Source organism: Puma concolor, chromosome B3 (genome assembly GCF_028749965.1).
Source record: "Puma concolor isolate L17-30 chromosome B3, mPumCon1.1.hap2, whole genome shotgun sequence".
NCBI lineage: Eukaryota > Metazoa > Chordata > Mammalia > Carnivora > Felidae > Puma > Puma concolor.
In genome coordinates this window covers 74,393,861-74,411,926 of record NC_141672.1, presented here as the reverse complement: position 1 = coordinate 74,411,926, position 18,066 = coordinate 74,393,861, and the positions used below count along the sequence as shown (strand labels likewise).

General features: G+C 47.0%; 2 protein-coding genes across 7 annotated transcripts; one reads left to right on the top strand and one right to left on the bottom strand.

Moving 5' to 3' along the window:
• The first annotated feature begins 74 nt into the window (after positions 1–74).
• GMPR2 (guanosine monophosphate reductase 2) lies at positions 75–6,702 on the top strand. 3 transcript variants are annotated; one of them, XM_025919935.2, is made up of 10 exons: positions 75–314; positions 691–811; positions 949–1,068; positions 3,226–3,309; positions 3,694–3,867; positions 4,618–4,699; positions 4,788–4,894; positions 5,079–5,121; positions 5,706–5,865; positions 6,068–6,702. In XM_025919935.2, the coding sequence occupies exons 2-10, from the start codon at positions 725–727 to the stop codon at positions 6,255–6,257; spliced, it is 1,047 nt and encodes a 348-aa protein (XP_025775720.1). In that variant the 5' UTR covers positions 75–314; positions 691–724; the 3' UTR covers positions 6,258–6,702. The 3 variants fall into 3 exon arrangements, with proteins under 3 accessions (XP_025775720.1, XP_086566199.1, XP_086566198.1); XM_086710073.1 differs by lacking the exons at positions 75–314; positions 691–811 and adding an exon at positions 1,654–1,730; XM_086710072.1 differs by lacking the exons at positions 75–314; positions 691–811; positions 949–1,068 and adding an exon at positions 1,667–1,870.
• Positions 4,129–9,817, bottom strand: TINF2 (TERF1 interacting nuclear factor 2). 4 transcript variants are annotated; one of them, XM_086710068.1, is made up of 9 exons: positions 9,302–9,814; positions 9,060–9,164; positions 8,844–8,945; positions 8,657–8,764; positions 8,475–8,571; positions 7,848–8,310; positions 7,691–7,758; positions 7,502–7,593; positions 4,129–5,154 (listed from the first exon to the last, which is right to left on the bottom strand). In XM_086710068.1, exons 1-9 carry the CDS (start codon positions 9,491–9,493, stop codon positions 5,068–5,070), a joined length of 1,314 nt encoding a protein of 437 aa, XP_086566194.1. In that variant the 5' UTR covers positions 9,494–9,814; the 3' UTR covers positions 4,129–5,067. The 4 variants fall into 4 exon arrangements, with proteins under 4 accessions (XP_086566194.1, XP_086566196.1, XP_086566195.1 ...); XM_086710069.1 differs by lacking the exon at positions 4,129–5,154 and adding an exon at positions 5,726–6,509 and having other exon boundaries at positions 9,302–9,816; XM_086710070.1 differs by lacking the exon at positions 7,502–7,593.
• Positions 9,818–18,066: the final 8,249 nt, after the last annotated feature.

Below are 18,066 nucleotides of genomic sequence, written 5' to 3'. Positions count from 1 at the left end.
AGCGAGCCAGGGCTTGGAAAGCCGTGGGCGGAATGAACTACTCCCATCATGCCGGGGGACAGCTCCGCGCGTCCCATCTTGGGAATCGTAGTCTCCCGCCCCTAGGGTCCAACGGCAACCTCGGTGTGTGAACTCTGTTACCCAGAAGGCCTCGCACGGCCACCGCCGAAAATAGAATGCCTCAGTTAATCCTTTTCGCCGGCAATTAGCGGAACCTGTTGGCGTGGCCCACAAGGCTCAGCGGGGCTTCACGAGCCTAGTTGCTAAGCAAGGGCGACTTTGGTCAACTGCCACCTGTGCCACGGCGACAGGAAGTGAGTACCCCTATTCCGGAAACTAGTTGTGGGAACCCCCTATTTCTTCTCACCCCCAAATCAGCCTCTTACCCCAAATTGCTCTTTGCAAGGGTGGGAGAAGGAAGAGTAGTGGGGGGAAGGAATACACATTTTTAGGGTCTCTCAAGACTCCATCCCAGTTCTTCTCCCCAACAACTGGTACCTGGGATGGAGATACCGGGTAATTGTAACCATGAGACAGATGAGATGACAGTCAATGAGCTTCAGCCAGTGCCCTGACCTTCCACAATTTAAGCAAGGAGAGAGATGAGTTATGCAGTTAGCTCTAAGAGGGCATTAAGGCCTATGGGGAAATTGGTTCAGCTCCCCTCTCCTGACTTTCCCTACCTTCCAGCTCTCAGATTGGTCGCTATCCCGAGGTCCCTGCCATGCCTCACATCGATAACGACGTCAAACTGGACTTCAAGGATGTCTTGTTGAGGCCCAAACGCAGTACCCTTAAGTCTCGAAGTGAGGTGAGACTGCTTTCCTAGTTGCACTTGACCCCAAGCTCCTGATGGGCCAGTACTGAGAAAGAGTCCTACTTCTTGTCCTCCTGCAGTACTCATTTACGTGATGAATAAAATGCTCGGTTTCCTGTTCATATCTGCAGGTGGATCTCACAAGATCCTTTTCATTTCGGAACTCAAAGCAGATGTATACTGGGATCCCCATCATTGCTGCTAATATGGATACTGTGGGCACCTTTGAGATGGCCAAGGTTCTCTGTAAGGTAGGACTTCCCTCATGCAGGTTCCTCACTGGTGTCCAGTTATATGGGCTGACTGCAGAGGTACCTGCATCCCCACCCCCACCCCAAGTCAGCTCTCTGGCAAGTAACAGGATGTTTCAACTTACTATTTTATCCATTTTCTCCAATACTAATGCTCTGTATATGATAAGTTCAAAGGCATGCCTGAAATAGTAAGATTCAAAGCTAAGTTTCCCCCCATTTTTCTGATAGATAACTTTCACTTTTGTTCTGACCAGCAGTTTATATACACCCTGCCAACTTTTTCCACCACCCAGGTCACCCCCTCCAAATCACATTCATCCTTCCAGTTACACCATCGTTCAGGACACTAAATATTCACTGTTTTAGTCCAGAAACTAAATACAGTGTGAGCATTCAAAAATTCCTAGCTAGAAGATCCTAGAGAAGCAGCTTACTAATTTTCTTTCTTTTATATATGCTATCCTTTTTTAATTTTAATTTTTTAATCTTCCTCTTCTTTGAATCCTAGGTTCCTGGGAATTCCTGTGCTCAAAATGGAATGTGTTTTTGTTTTTTTTTTTAATGTGTTTTTCTTACACACAGGTTATTGTTCACTTTGAAAATAGAAGATGCTGCTCCCATCAGTAATATTACCTGCCTCTATACTTGTAGCTGAAAAGGTAGTTAGTTATTCTGGGCACTCAAGGAACATATGCATTCTTCTGGTTAATCTATGTAGCCCTGATTGATGGATTCTGCTGCTGCTTGTGGCTCTGTTAGCCTTAAGGACTTCATCTCCCTTTCTCTATTTTTGATTGCTGTAAGTCTTTGTGGAATGTCTGTTGTCACTTCTCTGAAGTTGATAGTTATACAGTTTTAGTACTTTTTTGCTGTTGTCATTCACTAACTGCTTAGGAATCTTCTTGTCCATTGTCCGCCTGCTCTGCCCAGTAGAGTTGAGGAATAGTGACTCTGACTTCAGCATTAACAGACATGCTATAATACATGGACTTTGTGGGGACTGTTTTAATGCTTTATGTTGAGACTGGCTTTTCAGTACTGCTGATGAGTGCTAAAGAAATCAGGTTTTAGCGACAGAGCCAAGTTTCACAGTAATCATAAAGCTGGATATAAGCGTCTTTCTTCTAGATCTCTAGCTCGGTACATAATTGGATGTGCTCATCATGTCACACTATATCAGTATATCTCCAAGGTCTACTGACCTTCTAGGGTGATTTTTCTTTATGTATCAGCATGTGGATAGCAGAGTGTTGCTGAGAAAGCGGAATTCAATACCAGCTTTAGCGAGGTAGTGTTGATGAGTTAAGTATAGCAATAAGATGTCCTTACTGCTGGCTGATACAGGACTTCCTTGGATTTCTTATCAGTTGCAAGATTTGGGTTGTCTCTGTCAGCTGCTCTCTTGTCTATTTGCATGTCTGGACTTTTAAAGCACAAGTACCAGTATTCACAGCTGTCTTTGAATGCCTTTCTCAAAGCATTGGGATATTGTTTGCAATTTGATGACCTAGGGAATACAAGTCTGAGGAGTTAATTGTATCCTTAAACTTGGTTGACCGAAATAGATGGAATGAAATAGACTTTTTAGGTTGGTCCATGTCTCCAGAAAATTTGTCCTTTACTCCAGTGGAGATGGAGAAAGAATGGGGTAGCACTTTACTGGCTCCATTAAGGTCTGACCTCTTGTGAACATTTAGACTCACTGAATTATTGGACCAGAAGATACCAAAAACTAGGTTAATTCAGTACTGGGTTACCATAGGAGGAGGGGCTGAGTCTGTGCAGGCAGACACTGGCTCCGTCCACCCTCTTCATGGTTATGTTCTTGTCTGCTGCTTGTTCCACTGCAGCAACAGCTCGTCTCTGTCACCTTTTAAGTCAGAAGCCCCTGTATCTTCTGACAGGTGAAATCCAGTCCAGATGACTTAGTACTTGGGTCAGGGTGTCGGACAAGCACTAGCTTATGACAAAATGCCCTACTGGTTATTTATAGGGAGAATAAGGGCTAAACTAAACCCAGCTCAACCAGTGGCTTCTTCAAGTTGCTTTCCAAAGTTCATTTTCTTCCTCAGAAAGAATACTTACTATAAAGGTCTATGTCTAGAAAAAGAGTTGCTAGTTCTCTCCTTTTTGATGACTCTTTCTTTTCCCCAGTTCTCCCTCTTCACAGCTGTCCATAAACACTACAGCCTCGAGCAATGGAAAGACTTTGCTAGCCAGAATCCTGACTGTCTTCAGGTAATCTTAGTCTTTTCCTGGTCCCTTCTTCATCCCAGTTTTCCAGGAATCTTTTGTTTGTTTGTTTGAGAGAAAGAGCACATGGGTGTGCATGAGTCGGGGAGGGACAGAGAGAGAGAGAGAATCCCAAGCAGGCTCCATGCTGTCAATGCAGGGCCCAACGTGGGGCTTGATCTCACAAACCGTGAGATCATGACCCGAGCCAAAATCAAGAGTTGGACATTTAACCGACTGAGCCACCCAGGAGCCCTTCTAGGAATCTCTGTTTGGCTTTCTGAGGACTAACCCTCACCTTCCCAGCCTGCCGGCTCCTCACTGGGTCTTTTGTGACATGCCACAGACTGTCTCATGCCTCCCATGCCAATGGCTCTGTTTCTCTCACAGCATTTGGCTGCCAGCTCAGGCATGGGCTCTTCTGACTGTGAGCAACTGGAACAGATCCTGGAAGCTGTTCCCCAAGTGAAATATATATGCCTGGACGTGGCAAATGGCTACTCTGAGCACTTTGTGGAGTTTGTAAAGGATGTACGGAAGCGCTTCCCCAAACACACTATTATGGTATGTTTCTATTACTCTGTAGTTGGTATGTTCCTCTTCCTCCCACTCTTTCCTGACACTCCCATTTTGTTACATCATTTCTCCTCCGTTGCATTTTGATTTTCCTAGACCGCTTAATCATGGCTCTGGGTGATCATCCATGGTCCCACACTTAAAATGTATAGATTGGTTAGTGCAGTTATCTCTGTCCCTTTTCACATGCCTTGTGCCCACCTATGGTGTCCACTGAAGTGGACACGTACTAGAATCGTATTAAAGGAGTCGCATGAAAATAAGTTTTATTTTTTTTTTTTTACAAGCTTTGGGGAGTGATAAGGCCTTATTTTCTCCACAGCATCAAGGGGTCTCTCTGTACCGTCCACCAAAAATAAATAGAGCTGTGCAAATGGGTATTTAGCTTATATTACCACGTTTTCCCCTTTGCCTGAAGCCAGAGATTTTATGATGTAACAGATGAAGGACAAGTTATGTTTGGGTCTCTTGGCAGGGACGGGGAGATAAATCTACTGTAAATCAGCTTTGGCCTTGGTCCAGTTGTACCCCAACTTCACCCTAGTGCAACAGCGCCACTGGCCACTCACCTCCTTACCTCAGCTTGGGAAGCAGAGTTCGTTCCCAGTAGAGGGACCCTAGGTACCCTCTTTGTAATACTGTTGGAAGGTCATGGTCCAGGCATACCGTATATGAAAGCGCGCAGCCTCCTCTCGTTTCCAACCCCAAGAGTGCTCTGTTTTGATTGCTCTGTCTCAGGCAGGGAATGTGGTAACAGGAGAGATGGTGGAAGAGCTGATCCTCTCTGGGGCTGACATCATCAAAGTAGGAATAGGACCAGGTAAGTTGGTTTACGGGGGGCCACTGGCTACCTCTCCAGTGGCGAACGCCTGTGGAGCACGCTACTCTTTTCATTATGTTCTTCTCAGGTTCCGTGTGCACCACTCGGAAGAAAACTGGAGTGGGGTATCCACAGCTCAGTGCAGTGATGGAGTGTGCAGATGCTGCTCATGGCCTCAAAGGCCACATCATTTCAGTAAGGCCACGGGCAGGGGAGGGAATGAGGCTGCCAGACAGCTGAGTGTTCTGGGTGTGGAGGCTGTGGTAGCAGTGGATCAGAACTCCCGGGTTCCCATCAGCTTTGAGGTGGGCCATGGGGACACCGCTCCTAGTACTTGGGAAATCCACGTTATCTCTTCACAGTGCTCTTCACTTTGCAGGATGGAGGCTGCAGCTGTCCAGGGGATGTGGCCAAGGCTTTCGGTAAGGGTGCTGGGAGAGTGTGGACGGAGGGTCCTGTAGAAGAGGATAAGTCACCTCTGAGGGCCAAGGATCAGGCTTGGAAAGGCTGAGAAAGCCGTTCAGATTTTTTGACAATATGAACTAATGACCCTGAAGCCCGTGGTGTCACCTGGGGCAAGCCAGCAGGGGAAACACTGAGACTCTGATACAGACTGCACAGAATGCCAGCTCCATCTGTAGCATCCCTCAGACTGTTGGACTAAAGTTAGAGACCTTTGCCCCTACGACACTTGGAGTCTCTTGTTTAGCTGCACATAGTACAAAGAAATGACCAGATGGTAAAAGCAGCAAAAAAAAAAAAAAAGCAAAACCCAGGCAAGGAATCTCCAGAGGCTCTTTTTAAATTCTTGGGGAAATCAGGCTCACTGAGGAGTAGAGGCCAGAGCAGAGCAGGCCTGTGTGGGTTGTGGGTCAGCTAGGGAAACAAAACCAGGAAGATGTTAGAATCGTCAGGACTGAGAATTTGGCATGAGTTGCTTCCAGGGGTGGGCATATGGGCGCGTGGGCCAGATTCAATTCTCTTTTCCCCTTGTTGATGCTGGCAGGGGCAGGAGCTGACTTTGTGATGCTGGGTGGCATGCTGGCTGGGCACAATGAGTCAGGTGGTGAGCTCATCGAGAGGGATGGCAAGAAGTACAAGCTCTTCTATGGGATGAGTTCTGAAATGGCCATGAAGAAGTATGCTGGGGGCGTGGCTGAATACAGGTATGTGCAGAGGTCCAGGAGCTGAGGGTTCCTGGAAATTGTGACTAAGCAGGGTGGTGGCAGAACTCTGGCTGCTGGGAAATGCTTGGTACATTCTTGGAGGAAAAGTGGTGAACTGGGGCTCAATGCTAGAGACTGGGGAGGTGCTGTCGGGCTTAAGAAATCCAAAAAGAAAAGGTTAGAAAGTTTTTCCTCCTCTAAGGGCCTCAGAGGGAAAGACAGTGGAGGTGCCCTTTAAAGGGGATGTGGACCATACCATCCGAGACCTCCTTGGAGGCATCCGTTCCACATGTACCTACGTGGGAGCAGCTAAACTGAAGGAGTTGAGCCGGAGAACCACCTTTATCCGTGTCACCCAGCAGGTGAATCCAATCTTCAGTGATGACAGCTAGACCTGAGCAGCTGTGCCCTCTCAAAGCACTAGCAGTCTAGCACAGGGCCTCACGATGGGCTCCTCACACACGCCAGCTACTATGGCTATTTATCACTCGGTTATTTCCTGTTGCCTTACTCCTGAGGGCTTCTGCAATAAATCTGTACTCTGTACGCACAAAATGCCCAGGGTACTCACTGGGGAGGAAGCAAGGAAAGCAGGCTGAGAAAATGAAGTAAGGTAATCAAATGCAAATCTGGGGACGCAGCATCTGGAAGATTATGGAAAGGAAAAGATAATGACTCCTGCCTAAGTGTTTAATATGGCCTTGGTCTGGACGAGTTACTCTCCTGATATCATGTTTTGTTAATGAACTTCATTAAATAGTATCTTTGAACACCTAAAAAGCTCAGAAATGTTGATGTATTTTAAGTATCTCAATAAAGAGATCCCAATGACTATAAGAGATTCTGTATCTTTCTGCACAAGGCTGGCATCTGGGTGCTGCTCCGGGACAAGTGGAAGTGGAGTTGGCACTGACCCAGTAGAGTCAAAGACAGTATTTTTCCATGAAGTATCTCCATTTCAGTGCCACCACCCCCAGGTAACCTGGCAGCATGAGAATTTACAAAGTACATTCTGGAATCAGGGCACATAGATATTTTTAGAATAGCAAAGGGAAATTGCTCTTCCAGGCTATCAACCCTTCTTGGCACATCTGAACAACATTTTCCATCGGAAATAAAAAGGCAAAGGAATTCCTCCAGCCCTGGAGAAGCCAGTTCTAAGGAATGACCTACACTGACTTTATAGAAGCCTTAATTCCCCTTTCTCACACCAAGACAGTATTTTAATAAATCCAAATCTTAATTAACAAGTATTACAAAGTAATTTTAGCAAGGCAGTCAGGGAACCCAAACCTGGGCTTCCACTTTATTTCCACTAAACTGTGTGTAGAGCTCAGGGAGACAGGTGGAGTGCAGAGAGAATTCCAGTCCTATCATAAGTGTCTAGACCTGTCTGCATGGTCATGGAAGGGACAGACACAGCACTGGGGCCAGAAGTAGGGAGGTATTCATAGAAGGTGGGGATCAAGGTGTCAAACTTTGTCTTCTGATAGTTTTCCAGAGACTCCTGCAGAGAAGGGAGCAGGGAGATCCTATCATCGTCTTATTCCCTGAGCCCTCCATATTCTGGAGCATGTGGGGTTTCTGTCTTGTTCTGCTCATCCTCTTCCCCAGCTTTCTGTTCCTTCCTACTCACCCTTCCTTCCCTCTGGTCATTTTCTTCTTCATCAGAGTCCAAAACCAAGTCCCCTATGGTAATGACAGAGCTGCACAGAGATGGGGGACACACTGCAAGAAGGAAACCAGAGTCAAAGTACCCTTCTAGGTGAACAGGCCCTGAAGAATCCCCAGGAGAGGAGGCTGGCTCCTGACCCAAGACACTTACCTGGCTTCCTAGCCTTAGGAGGTGATAATGACAGTCTCAGGGGGTCCATGGGGCAAACCAAGCAATTCCTGAAGTGGGAGCAAGCAAAGAAGATAAGGTAACGGGAAAACAGGCAAAGAATGGGCTGTTTGCAGGGAGAAGCAACTGTTCCACTCACTCTTCTTTCTCTGAAGCAAACAAGTCAACTGGGTTCTCCTTCAGAGCTCTTCCCCCCAGGGTCTGGGATGGACTCTTAGACTTTCCAGTGGAAACTGCTCTCATGCCCGCAGCACCTGCCAGATCTGCCGTGTGTGTTTCACGTTCTTCCCTGCTCTCAGGCTCAGATATGATCTGGCTTGGTGAACCCAGATTCCTAAAGGGGAACAGCATGACTGTAGGGCGCTCCTTATGGTCTCCCTTAGTGGTTGCCCATCGGGACTGGATTCTTCGCCGGCCTAGAGGGGCCAGATTGAAGTGGTGGCCAGCCAAAGGTTCTGGGTTCTTCCTTGAGGCTAGTCCCCGAGAAAGGTATGAGCTAGGCCTGGCTTTTGGCGATGGATCATGAAGTACTAGCTTTGGTTGCTGAGGAGGACTCTGCTCCATGGGCTCTGTCACGCTCACTGAATCAGTAACCAAGCGCTCTGAAAAAGAAAATGAAGCTCCTTATAAATAAGAGATACTAACACAGCTCCATCTGGTTTCTTATGCCTCAGGCCCATGTAACCCTTCAAATAGCCCATCTCAAAAGGTCTCCGGCCAAACAGTCTACCCCCAAGTTCCTAGTTCTCCCAGATGGTCCTAGTACCTGGAAGTGGCCACCCCATGTCCACACCATATTGGCTCAAGGCAAAAGAAGAAGTGATAGAAACTCCAGGCTGCATCCAGCTCAGCACATCTTGAAGCTGTGGGCAGAGGGTGAGAGGCATGAAGACCACAGTCCTTGATACAACCATCCCACACTCTGCCCTTATTTGGCCCCAACAAAACCTGCTGTGCCTGCAATGCAGGCAGTGCTTTTTCCAGCTGACACAGGTATTCAAAAAACAGCTTTTCCATGGCAGCCAAAAAGGGTTCCCCATACTCTTGTTCAAGTTCCTGCAGTGAGGAGAGAAGCAAGTCAGAAGAGGGCTAGGGAAATTAGCCACATAACAGCTTCCAAACCAGCCAGTCTCACCTGCAGCTTGGAAGCCAAGTCCACTGGGGTCTCTGCTAGTTGCTTCACCTGTTGGCAAAAGGTTTTCTGTGCCTCTGAGATCTTCCTCAGATCCTGCTTTGTCTGTTGAGGATAAGGAAAAGCAGAAAACTTAGGGTCACCAGGATCCAGTGGCCGGGAGAAGCCACTTTGTGGCACCGTGTTAACGGGAAAGGGCTCGTACCAGGGATTACTCACAGCTTTCGGGTCCCGCACTACAGGTCCAGACTCTGGGAAGTGGTGATGTAGGGCATTCAGAACTTGGGCCCACGGCCGGCCCTGCAAGATCAGCTCCACTACTACCTGTGAAGGGTACTAAACTCAGAATCTCAGGGCAAGCTGCCCTTTTCCAACCAGTCCCAACGCCAAGCAGTCGGCCCTGTCTGGTCCCCTCGCATCCCGCCCCTTTCCCGTCTTCCAGTTCCTAATGGCTCCAATACCTTGGCCTTTAGGCCCATACACAGGCGTTCATGGTGGCGGTAGCGAACCAAGCCAGGGGCAGCAGCGCGCAGTGATCGCAAAAACTCTAATACCCGGGGGAAATGCTCCACGCGGCGTCCCCGCACCACTTGCCAGGTGGCCGCGGCTGCGAAGCGCAGAGCCGCGGGACCGGCCCCCGGGGGCGTGGCCATGGTCGGCGGGCTCCGCCCCGGGGGCAGTCCCTATGGGTTCCTTCTTCCAAGGCGAGCCTTCTTCACTCCTCCTAGAGGCGAAGCTTCCGGTGCCTCTCAGCGGCTAGGCTATTTGGATCTGCGCCGGATAATTCACGATCCGATCCCTTCCATAGGTCACCAGAATCCTGGAGGTCTTCAACTCGGGATGGAGCCTGAATGGAGAAGCTGGCCAGCTACAATAGCACCAGATTCGCTGTTTTCCACACCGCCGCCCCTGCAGCCGAGGGCTACCCCACTTCCGGCCCCTGCGGCCAGTCTATCGGCCCCGGAAAAGGGCGGTAATGGAGAACCAATAGGACATCAGACAGGGAGACGTGACATCGCGTCATAAGGCCACGCCCCAACAGATAGGGCGTCCCTTCCGCCCCCGCTGTCTCCGTCCGGTGCCACAGCTGATCGTGGCTCTCCGGACCCCCGCCTTTCTTCGCGGAGCGTACAAAGTCACGTCCTTCGCTAAGGCGTGGCTTGGTTGTGTGGAAAGCGAGGATCATGCCTTGCCCTTCCCCGTCGTCTTCTCCATTGAAATACGATTCTTCAAATCCTGGCCTCAAAGCAGCGCCAGCAAAGCCTTCCCGGCGACGAGCCACCTCCAGTAAAAATTCGACTGTTTCTTTCACAAAACAGGAGAGGGCGCCCGTCTTTAAAAAATAAAGTACTGAACAAAGTTTGAAAAGATACATCAGGTTGTTAACTTGGTTTTCTCTGGATGGTCAGACTGTGCTTTTTTTTTTTTTTTTTTTGTACCCTGTAATTTTAAAATAAATGAAAAATTAGTTTTCTTTTTTCGGATTTCTGTTGTTGGCTTACTCCAGTCAGCCCCTCAATGTGATCGACTTACTTGTCTGTCTCCTTGTCTCCTTGTCACTCTTCCTGGTGCCTCTCCTTTATTTTCATCACCAAGTACAGAACCTGGCACACAGGTTGTATTCTTTAAATGTTGGTTGAATGAGATGCACCTGGGTGGCTCATTCCGTTAAGCGTCTGACTTCTGCTCAGGTCATAATCTCACAGTTTGTGAGTTCCAGCCCCATATTGGGCTCTCTGCTGTCAGCACGGAGCCTGCTTGGGATCTGTCTCTCTCTCTCTGCCCCTTCCCCGTCACACTCTCTTTCTCTCAAAAATAAATAAACATTAACATTTTTTCTTAAAAAAAAAAAAAAAGTTGGTTGAATGAATTACCTTCCCTGACTACATTGTAAGGATTTAGTGGAACTACCCTTGTCTTGGACCATCTCCTCTCTTAGAGGTAGTACCTGCAGGATCCCTCCTTGAGCCACCCAAGTTCATTCTGCTGAGGTGATCCACAGAGATTTCTGGACAGAACATTGGACATTATCTTCCCTTTTAAATTCTGCTCTTCCTCCTGGGCTTTATATTTCTGTGCAGGGCACCTCTCCTCACCTGTGGGTTAGAAACCCAGACCATAGCCCTTAACTCATTCCTCCCTCCTCTCCACATCCAATCCATCATCAAGTCTAATCAATTCTACTTCCTATGGAAACTTCCAACCCACCCCCATTTTCATTCTCACTCCCTCTTTCCTATTTCAAGTTTTTCTCTCACCAACCTCTCATCTTCAGTCCAACTCCTTTCTAATTTCTTTTCCACGTTGCTTTCATCATGAATCTTGTGAAATGCAAAACTGATCATATCATTCCTAATTGAAAGCCCTCTCTTACATTCAAAAGAAAGCCCAAGCTCTGAAATATGGCAAAAGGATTTTTAATGATCTGGCCAAACTTCTCTTCATCCATACTCCTTGCCACTTTGCTCTTATGCACCTATATGCCAGACTTCATCAAATTGTTTTCATTTTCCAAATATACCGTGTTGTCTTACATTTCTGTGCATGGTGCATACTGGATGATTCCTCTGTCCTCCATGCCTCTTGGACTTCACTTTTTCTCATCTTTTGTGGTTCATCCACCTCCATGAAGCCCATCATAGTTCTCTTCTTGGGATCCTCAATACGTCTTTTTATCACCACCATTGTCACACAGAACCTATCTTGGAAGGTTGTTGTAAGGATTAAATAAATTAGTAAATATAAAGCATTCGAAACAGTTCCTTGGGGTGCCTGGGTGGATCAGTCAGTTGAGCGCCCGGCTTCAGCTCAGGTCATGATCTCTTTGTGGGTTTGAGCCCCACAGCAGGCTCTGTGCTGACAACTCAGAGTCTGGAGCCTGCTTCGGGTTCTGTGTTTCCCTCTCTCTCTGCCTTTCCCCCACTCACACTGTCTCTCTCTGTCTCTCAAAAATAAATAAACGTTAAACAAAAAAACAATTAAAAAAGAAAAGAAAAGAAAAAAGAAAAGAAAAGAAGAGAAACAGTGCCCGGCTCATAGTAAGTTCTACATATGCATTGTATTCTGAATGTTTACATGTCTGTCACCCCCACTGGGTGGGAGCCTCTTGAGGGAAGACCTTGTTTCTTTCTTGTACATACAGCACCTTGTTTGTATGTTTACAGCTAATACAAACAGCTCCTTTTTTAGCCTTCTCTTTTACTGCCTTAGAAAACCCCTTGTCTTACAAGTCTTCTTAAATTCGAAGGTTCAAGAAGACAAGTGGTCAGAACTGAGAACTTTGGGCACATAGTCTCATGGCTACTGCTGGCCCCAGAAGGGTGTGGGCAGGGAGAACAGTACAGCAGAGAAGAAAAAGAGAAGGTGATTGTTCTCAGTCCTTACCGTGCATAGGAGTCAACCTCTTAGTGATCTTGTTAAAATACAGACTTCTTGGCCTCTGCTCCAGGGATTCGGGTTCATGAGGTTTATGCTGGCACCCAGAAATCTGCATTCTTGATTAATGTCTCAGTTGATTCTAATATAAGTGGTCTAGAGACTATGCTCAAAGAACCCCGGGGTAAGGGAACAGTTTCATTCAAACCAAAACCAAATCTTCCAAGTCACCTGAAGGAAAATTTCCAGGTAGAAGAGAGCTATACAAAGGGTATTGACTCTGTATCTCCGAACCTCAACTTCCCCTGCAGTTTCCTGTCTCTGATGAGGGACACCTGTCTCTGTATCAGTGGATGGCACTCAGTTGGTCCTCTTCCACAAACCTGAAACCCGGGGGTTTTCTTATTACTGCTCCTCTCCACCCTCCACGCAGCTACATCCCATCCTTCCCCAAGTCGTGTAAATTCGCTCTCCTAGGGACTCCTGCAAGCTTTCCACTCTGTCTCCAGCACCACCACGCTGGCCCAAACTACCATCTCTAGCATAAACAACTAGAGTTGCCTTCCAGTCTGTGTCTCTGCTTCCACACTAACCCTGCTCCAATCTATTCTTGACACTACAAGCAGAGTAATCTGTTCAAAACACAATCTGGCCATGTCATCTCCAATTCCTTAAAGCTTTCAAAGGTTTCTTACTGCTCTAGGGAAGACAAAGATCCTGAATCTGACCTATGAGGCGCCTTGTGTGGCCCTGCGCCCCTCAACTCCTCAACTCCACCTCCTCCACTCTGCCCTTTGCTCCTCTGCCTTGGCCACATTATCCTTCTTTGAGTCTTGCTTACTCTTCCAGACTCCCTCCCACCACAGGATCTTTGCAGAGGCTATTCCTTTTGTCTGTAGTGATCTCCCTTCCCTTTCTGCCTAAATATGGTCCAGGGTCACCTATTTAGGGAAAGCTTTCCTAACCACCACAACCAGGCTAGGTCACATGCCTTTACTATAAACTTCAGAGCTACTTACTTTGTCTCATGCAGTTATTCAGTTAATCTGTTTCTTTCTCAGACTGCAAGCTCCACAGGGCAAGAACTAGGGTTGTCCTGTGCACCACCACTTAGTTAATTGCTTGACACACATCATTAAATGTTTGTTTAATAAGTGAAGGAATGGGTCCATTAGCCACCACCATGGCTGGACCCTGCCAGTCAATGTCGCCTGTAAAACTCGGGTCCAAATGTGGACAAACATTCCCTTTCCAGGGTAGACCTTAGAACAGTTGAAGGTAGCCATTATTTTAAAAAATTAACTTTATTTTAAATAAAGTTCAGGGGTGTCTGGGTGGCTCACAGTCAGTTAAGTGACTCTTGGTTTTGGCTCAGGTCATGATCTCACAGTTTGTGAGTTCGAGCCCCCAAGTCGGGCTCTGAACTGACAGCCACAGAGCCTGCTTGGGATTCTCTGTCTCCCTCCCCTGCTTGCTCTCTATCTCTCTTTCTCAAAATAAATAAATAAACATTTAAAAATAAAATAAAAGTGCAGGGGCAACTGGGTGGCTCAGTCAGTTAAAGCCTCTCTTGATTTCAGCTCAGGTCATGATCTCACGGTTTGTGAGATTCGAGCCCCGTGTCAGGCTTGTGCTGACAGCAGGGAGCCTGCTTGGGATTCTCTCTCTCTCCCTCTCTCTCAAAATAAATAAATAAGCTTTAACAAAAAAGAAAGAAAAGGTAGGAAGGGAGGGAGGGAGGGAAGAAGAGCAACCATTATGGTCTTATCCATAAATCTGGGAAACATTTATAAGTCACATCTTGTAAATTTTTGCTTTTGTATTTGTAATTAGCTCCACCTGGCTTACTATCCAGAAAATAAAATCTTCCCTTTGGTGTTTTTACTTCTTTTAGAATTTTCCAAGCACTCCGTCCAAAAGGCCCAGCCTTCTAGCCTCCATGTTTATCTGGGGAGAGCCCTGCTGTCCACAGGGTCTGCCATACTTCTATCTCCTCAATGGCCTCTTACAAAATCAAGTACAGAGGTTGGTACATGTACTCTCAGGCTTCAACACCGAGGTCCGGACTTTGCTCCCTGGGCCAGGGGGCTGTAGGAGCTTCTAGCATTAGCCATCAGCCTTGCCAAATCAAACCTACTCAGCTGGGATTCAGGGACCCTGATACCAAGCCTGGTTCTCCAAGCCTGGGATGGTCCCCTCCCCTGCTTTTAGGCCTCTGTTGAAGCTACCACAGTCCACATTAATGTTTCCAGCTGTAAATGTTAGGGCAGAAGGAATTAAAGAGAATACTGGTTCTTTACACTAGGTTACTGATGCAAAGAATCCACCTCCTCCCTAGTGATCAACTTTGTATACCAGGTGTCCCAGGAGAACCAAAACAGGTCACAAAGACTCCGAGACAATGACCTGCCTCATCGGTGCTGGGGCACCAACTAAGAGGGCAACTCTAGTGGATTTTGTAAAACCAAGACTCATAACACCTTCTTGTTATTTAAAAACAAAACAAGACACTCTGTAATACAGAGGATGATGTCAAGGAAATAATCATATAAACGAATATAAACTAGCAGGAAACAGGGTTCCCTAGTACAATTTTCTGAGGTACAGTCTCAGTAGGAGTCTGTACTGATGGTTATTACTCAGCTCCCCAGGTGCCCACTGATCTTGCTTTTCTAGAGCTGGTCCAGTCATGCACCATGCATTCTTCCGACAAATGCTCCAAAACACAATCCTCCACTGCTCCCCCAAGCCCTCAGACTCCCCATCACCGTCAAATTTAGTTCATCCTCCATTCGACAGATATTTATGGAGCACCTGCCGCATGTCACAGACTGTGTGAATCTCCCATAAGTAAGAGAGAGGTGTCCCTGTCCTCAGGGACTTACATTCCAGTGGAGGAGAGCTAAAGGTCCAGGGCCAGAGCACAGTAAGCCAAGACACTAGGGATTCTAATGCCTAACTCCACAGAATTAAAGGAGATGCCCCTATCAAGCACCCAATTTGAACTTAACTCACAGTAGGACCTCGGTATGTATATATTCGCTTCCTTCCCCCAAGTGTTTGGAGAACAGCTGGCCCTCCCCCTTTTTTTGTGTTTGTGTTTTCCTTCTTGAGGATTTCAAGTATGTTTCAGCTCTAACAAACCACAGGGGACCAGGGTAAAATGAACAAATGTGAAGCAAGTTACAAAATTGTTAGAAATCTTAAGCTGGCCAGGTGTTCAATAAAAAGAGATACTATTGTGTTGCTGTTCTTTCTGGAAACCAATTAACAAAATGTTTTGACCACCTTACAGATGCTCAATCCCTTTCCCCCAATAACTCTCACTTTAAGAAGTTATTTTAGGGAAATAAAAAATGAGCACAAAGATACATGCACTTGTACAAGGATATTTATCCCAGCTCTGCATGTAAGAGCAGAACATTGGGAAGACTGAAATTTCCAGCAAGGAGGGATTAATCAAATAAATCATGGCACTCTATGGTAGACAGTGTTTGTTCATTTGTTATTAAAAATGTAGGGATACCACTGGAGTTTGCTCCATAAATTCAACGAACAATTAAAGATCACATCTTGCAAGTTGTTACTTTAAAAAAAAAATTTTTTTTGGAGGGGGGTGGTGCCTGGGTGTTTCCGTGGGTTAAGCATCCAACTTCAGCTCACATCATGATGTTCTGGTTTGTGGGTTGGAGTCCTGCATTGGGGTCTGTGCTGACAGCTCAGAGCCTACAGCCTGCTTTGGATTCTGTGTCTCCCTCTCTCTCTGCTCCTCCCCTTGCTCACACACACACATACTCTCTCTTTCTCTCAAAAATAAACAAACATAAAAAACATTTTTTTTTAATGTTTATTTTTGAGAGACAGAGTGCAAGCTGGAGGGGAACAGAGACAGAGAGGGAGACACAGAATCCAAAGCAGGTTCCAGGCTCTGACCTTGTCAGCACAGAGCCCAATGTGGGGCTCAAAGTCATGAACTGTGAGATCACGACCTGAACTGAAGTCAGATGCTCAACAGACTGAGCCACCCAGGCGCCCCCTTTTATTATTATTATTATTATTATTATTATTATTATTATTAATGGCAAGTTGTTGCTTTTAAATTTTTTTTTTTAACATTTATTTATTTTTGAGACAGAGAGAGACAGAGCATGAACGGGGGGAGGGCCAGAGAGAGAGGGAGACACAAAATCTGAAGCTGGCTCCAGGCTCTGAGCTGTCAGCACAAAGCCTGATGCGGGGCTCGAACTCACGGACCGTGAGATCGTGACCTGAGCGAAGTCGGACTCTCAACCGACTGAGCCACCCAGGCGCCCCAAGTTGTTGCTTTTAAATGGCAAGGAGCAAATATCTCTTGTGCAGTCCTGTGATTGGCCCTGTTATAAGTCCTGGGACAGGGGTGTGAACCAGACAGATAAAAGTCTCAGTTCTTACTAAACTCACATTTCAGAGAAAAGAGACAATTTAATAAATAAACAAACATGCTAATGCCAAGAAGTGCTTGGCAGGACATGAAATAAAATTGGGTGATATGCTAAAGAGACCAGGGGGCAGGAAAACAAATTAGATTGAAGGTCAGGGAAGAGCTCCCTGAGGAGATGGACCTGTGAGCTGAGGCCTGAATAACAGGAGGGGACTGGGCTTGCAATCTGGGGGCAGTGTTCTTCCAGAAGGAAAGTCAGGGGCCAGGCCCATAGAAGGTTGTTGGGTTTTGTTTGTTTTTAATGTTTATTTATTTTGAGAGAGAGTGCCATCGCGGGAGAGGGGCAGAGAGAGGGAGATAGAATTCCAAGCAGGCTCTATGCTGTTAGCACAGAGCCCAACACGGGGATGGGTCTCACAAACCTTGAGATCATGACCTGAGCTGAAATCAAGAGTCAGACGCTTAACTGACTGAGCTACCCAGGTTCCACCCCCCACCCCCGCAAAGATTTTGAGCAGAGGACTGACACGATTGGATTCACCCACCCATTCTGCACAGCAGAGTATCAGAGGGCACGAACAGAAGTGGGGGAAATGATTAGGAGACTGGGGCAACAATCCAGGTGAGAGATGAAGGGAGTTCTGGGAGCTGAAGAGGTGATGGGTGGTCAGACTCTGGACATCTGTATATGGGAGACAGACCATCAAGACTTGCTGGGAGGGGCGCCTGGGTGGCTCAGTCAGTCAAGCGTCCGGCTTCAGCTCAGGTCACGATCTCACAGTTGGTGAGTTCGAGCCCCACATCGGGCTCTGTGCTGACAGCTCAGAGCCTGGAGCCTGCTTTGGATTCTGTGTCTCCCTCTCTCTGCCCCTCCTCTGTTCGTGCTCTCTTTCTCTCAAATATAAGTAAACATTTAAAAAAAAGGAGAGAGACAGAGAGAATAACATTAAAAGACTGGCTGATAGACCAGAAGTGGGATATGAGAGAAGGAAAGAAGCCAAGAGTGACTTCATGCTTTGGGGCCCATGAAACTTGGAAAGATGGAGTTGCCATTTACTGATATGGGGAGGCCGTGGGATATGCTGGAGGAGGTCAGGAGTTTGATCTCAGACAGTACATGGGGGGCATCTGTGAGTCTCCAGCAGACGCGCTAAGAAGGCAATAGATAAGGGAGTTTAAAGTTCAAGGAAAACAGATGCAATTTGGGGAGCCAGTGGTCCTTAAGACCACGTGACTGGCAGGACTCACCTAGGCAGAGTGTAGCTGGTTGGGGGAGCGCCTGGCTGGAGGCCTGAGTCACTCTGACACCCCAAGGCTGAGCAGGGGCTTCAGGAGGACCAGGAGGATGGCCTGGAAGTCAAGACTACTGCCCAGTCTGTAAACATGATGGTTTCAAAGATTATTTAATGCTGTGAGAAAATGCTCACCACA

Bases quoted from the DNA above. Each gene is read 5' to 3' on its own strand.
- GMPR2 (XM_025919935.2), top strand. From the start codon at position 725: ATGCCTCACATCGATAACGACGTCAAACTGGACTTCAAGGATGTCTTG. The intron at 3,868-4,617 runs GTATGTTTCTAT...GCTCTGTCTCAG, and splicing joins TCCCCAAACACACTATTATG to GCAGGGAATGTGGTAACAGG. The intron at 5,122-5,705 runs GTAAGGGTGCTG...TGATGCTGGCAG, and splicing joins GGATGTGGCCAAGGCTTTCG to GGGCAGGAGCTGACTTTGTG.
- TINF2 (XM_086710068.1), bottom strand. From the start codon at position 9,493: ATGGCCACGCCCCCGGGGGCCGGTCCCGCGGCTCTGCGCTTCGCAGCC. The intron at 8,572-8,656 runs GTTTTGTTGGGG...CTCTGCCCACAG, and splicing joins CTGCATTGCAGGCACAGCAG to CTTCAAGATGTGCTGAGCTG. The intron at 7,759-7,847 runs GTGAGTGGAACA...CTCCCACTTCAG, and splicing joins TTTGCTTCAGAGAAAGAAGA to GAATTGCTTGGTTTGCCCCA.